At 45.4% G+C, this 6,000-nt stretch overlaps 1 protein-coding gene and 1 long non-coding RNA gene across 3 annotated transcripts in view; one reads left to right on the top strand and one right to left on the bottom strand.

Annotated features, from left to right (window-relative positions):
* Nucleotides 1-210: 210 nt before the first annotated feature.
* Nucleotides 211-1,971, bottom strand: LOC309872420. The gene is made up of 3 exons (XR_014315857.1): nt 1,897-1,971; nt 1,128-1,247; nt 211-502 (listed from the first exon to the last, which is right to left on the bottom strand). It is a non-coding gene; the product is annotated as an uncharacterized lncRNA (long non-coding RNA).
* ATAD2B (ATPase family AAA domain containing 2B) overlaps nt 1,967-6,000 on the top strand; it is a 151,190-nt gene continuing 147,156 nt past the window's right edge. Inside the window, exon 1 of one of the 2 annotated variants that reach the window (XM_082746565.1) lies at nt 1,967-2,646. In XM_082746565.1, the coding sequence (XP_082602691.1) occupies nt 2,431-2,646 (216 nt within the window). In that variant the 5' untranslated portion in view covers nt 1,967-2,430. The remainder of the gene's footprint in view (nt 2,647-6,000) is intronic. The other variant, XM_082746566.1, reaches the window with a different exon arrangement.

Raw genomic sequence — 6,000 nt, 5'->3', positions numbered from 1 at the left:
TCTCTGGCCTTTTAAATATTATTTATTTATTTCTGAAATAAAAGTGGGGGGGGGTGAGGTCTGGGGAGGGGAGGGGTGGGAGAAGAGTGAGAGAGTCTCAAGCCAATTGTTTTGAGCAAGGAGCCCAATGCGGGACTCGATCCCAGGACCCTGGGATTGACCTGAGCAGAAGGCAGCAGCTTAATTGACTGAGCCACCCAGGCGTCCCTCTTTTCCTTTTTTAAAAAGTTTTATTTAATCTCTTTATCCAACATGAGGATCGAACTCATGATCCCAAATCAAGAGTCACATGCTCCTCTGAGCCAGCCAGGTGCCCCAAGATTGTGTTTTTCTTGTAAATCATTAAGACAGCTACAAACGGGTTTTAGCTCAGGTTGTGATCCTGGAGTCCCGGAACTGAGCCAGGTGTTGGCTCCCTGCTCTGCCAGGAGTCTGCTTTTCCTTCTGCTCCTTACCCAGCTCATGTGCTCTCTCTTCTCTCTCTCAAATAGTTGAATTAAATCTTAAAAAACAAAAAACAGGACAAAATCCACACACACAACAAAAAAATAGCTACAAACAAAAATAGTAAAGTTTCATGTCCTACATAACTGGGATATTTATCAGTTGGCTATTTGTTTTACCCCTGCTGTTGTTAGGCAGTCACTAGTGCCTGAGGAAAATTAAATATATACATATGGTACCTTAAAGCGGGGGGGGGGGGGGGTGCTTTATGGGCTGCCAGCTTGTGTTTTGCCCTCTCATCAAGAATAATAGCTCAAATCATATCTGGCTTTCTCAATGGAGGACTATAAAAACAAAGACAGAAACAAAACAGGGAGGAAAGCACACAAATCCTTCATATTCTAATTTGCATGCAGGACACTTCATATACAAACGAAAACCTGTCTCTTTCTTTCTTTCTTTCTTTTTTTTTAAAACCAGCCTCTTTCTATAGGAAAACTGTATTCCCTTCAGGGGTCTCCTACAAAGCTAACTGATTCAGGAAAACCAGGTCTGTTTCCATTATAAGGTCTCCACACCCATAAGACGCTGGTTTTTAAGTGGTGGGTGGTATGTTGCAATAGTGGAAGTTGCCTTCGTCTATTATCCTGGCATCCATACTTCTTTCCAAGCATAACTATTACCTCCATTCAGTGCTGGACGAAGTTTTGTTCAACGACGGCGCTTAGATGGCCAGAATACTTTAATTTTGATGCAGCTTGAGTATTTTTACAGGACTTTTCTTGAGCCTTCAATTGTTCTTACTGCAGCAAACGGGAAGAACTTAAGCCCAGTGGATAACAGACTATCGCGAAAATATCGAGAATTTTGGTGAAATTAACATAATTTCTACTTTACTGGAGAGCTTTTCATATTGTTTTAAACCCTGAAAGTTAAATCACAAATTTTATACTTTGTGTTCAGCTTTATATATTCGTAATTCTTGCGCGGGTGGGAGCGACCGTGATAAAGGAGACCCTTAAGAGAAAGAATTCATGCTTTGTGATTCTTAGATCTACCTGGCTAAGGTTACATACAGAAAACGACCCTTTCTTGTTTTGTATACAGACGCAGCGTTTGTACTTCCTTAAACTTAACATGTGCCAGAAGCCGCACAGATCTATTTTACTAGAGTCTTATTTTTACAGCCACGAAAAGTGAGACTCAAGTTCGGTGTCCTGCCTCAGACACCTCTGGGATTTCCAACTCAGGTCATCGCGCCCTCGTGTCCCCGTCTATCTCCCGCCTTTGTCGGTCGTTCCTTACTCCATCCAGCCCATCTGGGGCGATGGTGCAGATGCTAGGGTACTAGGGTCGGGAAGGTGGTGAGAATTCCAAAGACAGATCCTGCACTCTCTCACCCCCAAGCCCCTTCTGGTTAGTCCCATCCCCCTCCCGGACGCCCAGCCAGACCTGGAAACCATAGAGCTCCCACAGCCCAGAGCGTCCCTTCTCGGGCCGCCGAGCGCTGACGCCGCGCCGCTGGGCGGGGTCTCCTCGAGGGGCGGAGGGAGAGGAGGGGGAAACCAGGCCGGAGAAGGGCTGGCCAGCCTTGCAGCGCCCCGCAGCGGCCACGGCCGGAAGCACGGTCTCGTCGTCCCTGCGGCGCTGGATCCCTGACGCACGGAGCTCGAGAGCGAGAGCGAGAGAGAAAGGGGCAGAAATGGCGGCTCCGCTTGGCTCCTGCTGAGGAGGGTGAAGCCGGTGGAGGGTCTGAGCTGTCGGCCTGGAGCATCGCTCCCGCTTCCCGCTTTCTGCCTTCTCACGCCTACTTCTCTTCCTCTGCCCTACTCTCGCCTGTCCTCGTCTACGCTCCGCAGAGTGCGGGTCGGCTCGTCTCTCCCGGCCCGGGTCCACTGGCCCTGATTGCCCGGCCGGCGGGCCGGCCTTCCTTGGCTCTCCCGGGCGCGGCGGGCGCGGTGTGGACCCCGTCCTCCTGGCTGGACCATGGTGAACACCCGGAAGAGCTCTCTGCGTCTTCTCGGGTCGAAGTCGCCTGGGCCCGGGCCTGGGCCTGGGGCCGGAGCAGAGCCTGGGGCGACCGGAGGCAGCAGCCATTTCATCTCCTCTCGGACCCGCTCCTCCAAGACCCGCGCTGCCAGCTGCCCCGGCGCCAAGGCCGGGGGAAGCGGTGGCGCCGGCGTCGCTCTGGAAGAGGCCCGGGTAAGAGCGCGGCGGCCCGAGTCCGGAGGCTGGCGAGGGCCGGCCCGGCCGCCGGGGCTTTGTCTGGCCGGGTTAGGGCAGGAAGCCTCCAGCGGAGACCGCTTGGGCGGCTGGGGACCGGGTCTGCGGGTGCGGTGAAGGATGGCACCCGGCTAGGCAGGGCTGCGACAGCTTTGCTGGTCCGGCCCTTTTGTGTGAGGAACAGGACTGGAGTGTGGGGGGAGAGAGCTCTGGGGGGTCTTTTCGGGGACATCAGAACGGTCTGCTTGCCGTGTCCTTGCCGTGCCGTAGAGGGGAATTCTAGGGAAGCCGGAGCGGAGGGCCGGAGTCCCCGGGTGGAAGGGCTGGGGAAGAGAAGTGAAAGTTTTCTGCGGTGTCAAACCCTTCTTGTAAGTGTGTCAGCTCCTGCCGGTGTCTCAACTCCAGCTTACTCTCAAACTGTTTGGGGGTGGTTCAAGTTGGTGAGGAAGTGAACGGAGAGCTCCAGTTGGCAGCCAGGCAGGGATGCTGAAAAAAGTTTGGAGCTGCTCTGACACCAACTTTAAAAACAAAATCAACGCTGTCGCCTCTCCAGGCAGCAGAGATCAAGCAGGATTTTGGTGGCTGGGGAATCAGCCAGCTAGCGAGCCAGGGTTCTAGCAGGGACCCAGGAGAGCTTTCCAGTAGAGCTTCAAGTCTCAAAAGGGGCACGTCGAGTGTTTTGGATTGCACACGCTGTCTTCAGATTGTATGGTTTCCTGGATGTCTGCATTTTTGTTACGGGAATAGTTGATAGAAGGTGAATTGACACGATGGTCACACAGTCGCACACGTGACATTTGAAGAAGGCTGGAGATTTAGTTTTTTTTTTAAAGTGGTCGAAAGAGCTCATTTTATAAAACTCTAAGCTTGCACTTGTTTTGTCACTTTAAGGGAATGGAGAAGTTTGTGTTAGGAGATTGGTTATGAATTCAGAAAAGAGTATTGCTTCTGTCTAGCAAGAGGCTAATTTACTGAGACTAATTTGGCTGGAAAAGGTTATTCATTTAAAATGCTCCTTTGATTTCACACCATTTTGTTATTGTGGGAGGGAAACAATATTTTATTTTCTATGGGGTCTGCAAGATTATGGTTTGTGTGTGCTTTTTCTCTATCACAGACTGTTCAGACACTAATCAGAATGAACTGAGGGAAATAATCATACATTATTCTGTACTAGCCTGAAATATATTTATTGTATCTCTGAAAATGTATTTGGTTTTTATTTTGCTAAAAGTCTGGAAAACATTTTAAAAAACTGTCTCGTTAGACTCTTTTGGGGCGAACTTCTCTTAGGTTGAAATGAGAAAGCTAAATCTGAAAGTTGTACATACTATTTAGAATAATTATTTTGAAAACTTGGCATTTTGTAGAAATTACTCCCAATGTGTACAAGCTTATAGACTTTCTGAAGCTGACATATATTTTAAAAAGGAAGAAAATTTAAGAAAGGTCTGTCTTCTACACCTAAGTACAAGAAAAATATTTAGAGTGTAAGCATTTAATTGTAGTATAATGGTTTGAATGCCTAGTCTATTAGAGCAGTATCTAATTCATCTGAAGCAATTAGCTCATCTGTCACTGATCAGTTTGTGGTCCCATTTTTGAATTCATGGATATCATGCTGTCCTTACCCCCTGAGGAATAAGGTGAAGTAATTTGTCAAGCAGCTGTTATGGAGATGTTAAAAGGCAAGGAATCAATAATCTAATGTAGAAATGAATGTTTGGTAGCTTTTAAATGGCTGGAGGAATGAAAGGCAGTACAGCTTTTTCTAGAAGGATGCTAATGAAACTTTGTTTCAAGGATCCCTTGAAAATGTTTTAAAAGGCTGTAAATAACAGGCTGATGAAGATTTGCTTTAAAATATTTGTTTTTCTGTTTTAGACTTGTCTTCTGGCTGTAGTAGGTGATAGAATGATCTAATGGCTTTCTCTGAGAAATTTAAGAAATTTACTAATCTTGTCATCGGTCCTTTAAAAGTGGATAAGTTAAAATTCTGAGTTTAAGTTTATGGACTATATATTTACAAAGCGATTTCTGAATATTTCATTGTATGTATTTCTAAGGTGGGTTGTTCTTCTCTCAAGTTCGTTTTATGAATTGCAAGAATTTAGTACTCTTTCCTGTGTATTTAAATAGGTACCCTCTGTGTCTTTGGAGTTTTAGCCATTTGCTAGTGTTTGTAATGACTTACTTGTTGGAAAATGGAGTTGTTCATGCTGTTGCTTTAGGAGACCCTTATTTTTGTAGGAAGAAATTTGTTCCTTTTTATAAGATACATAATTAAGGAGGTCTCCTTTTTCTTCTTTTACGTTCTTCACTTTATACCTGATGCTGATTTCTTCCCTTACTCCTCAACTTCCTGGATGCTTTTTAGATTTCATGTGCTGTTTAGAGTTACTTCATTTGCTTTAAAAGTCATAGGACCATGAGCTGTGCCAATAATTTTGCCTTTCCCCCCCCAAGTATGTGTAGAATTGGGAAATACACATATGATACATTTTGTAGGTTATGACCATGATTTTCTTGTGCCTACACATTTTATTTTTAATGATTATTTATTTATTTATTTATTTGAGAGAGAGAGAGAGAGAGAGAGAGAGAGAAAGAACATAAGCAGGGGAAGTGGCAGGCAGAGGGAGAGAGAGAAGCAGGCTTCCCAACAAACAGGAAGCCCAATGGGGGGGGGGGGGGCTTGATCCCAGGATTCTAGGATTATGACCTGAGCTGAAGGCACAGCCCAGGCACCCCGTTCCCAAACTTTTTAAATGTCAACTTGATTTATGTAGTTAGTTGTGATACTCTGATAACTGGGGTTTTTTGTTTGTTTAGTATGTATAAAATTTCACCTCTTTTAGGTCAGTTAATATGATCAATTAGCATTTATTTGCTCCACCAAAGAGTCACTCTCAGCAAACTAATATTATATTCCCAGAATTGGAAAGCAGTTTTTGAAAAATATTTCAGCTCTTTTTTTTATTTCTGTTAGGCCTGTTTGCTTTTGACTTCATCACTAGTGTGTTACGTTTTTGGGGAAGGTTATATAGTACATTCTGAGGCCCCATCTTTGTTGAGAGGGTTAGAATAAGTATTTTGAGTAACTTTATAGGTAAACTTGCTTTATCTTAATTTCATTAAAAAAAGTCTTTGAGTCCTTTTTTAGTATGCTCTTTTATCACCTTGTACTTACTCTTTTCCAACACCCATGCATTTACCAACACAATAGAAGCAGAGTGGTAGAAATTGATGGTTAAACATGAAAAAGAAGTCTGGGGGCGCCTGGGTGGCTCAGTGGGTTAAGCCGCTGCCTTCGGCTCAGGTCATGATCTCAGG

The sequence above is a fragment of the Mustela nivalis genome (assembly GCF_964662115.1).
Source record: "Mustela nivalis genome assembly, chromosome: 8".
Classification (NCBI taxonomy): domain Eukaryota; kingdom Metazoa; phylum Chordata; class Mammalia; order Carnivora; family Mustelidae; genus Mustela; species Mustela nivalis.
This window is presented reverse-complemented; position numbering and strand designations above follow the sequence as displayed.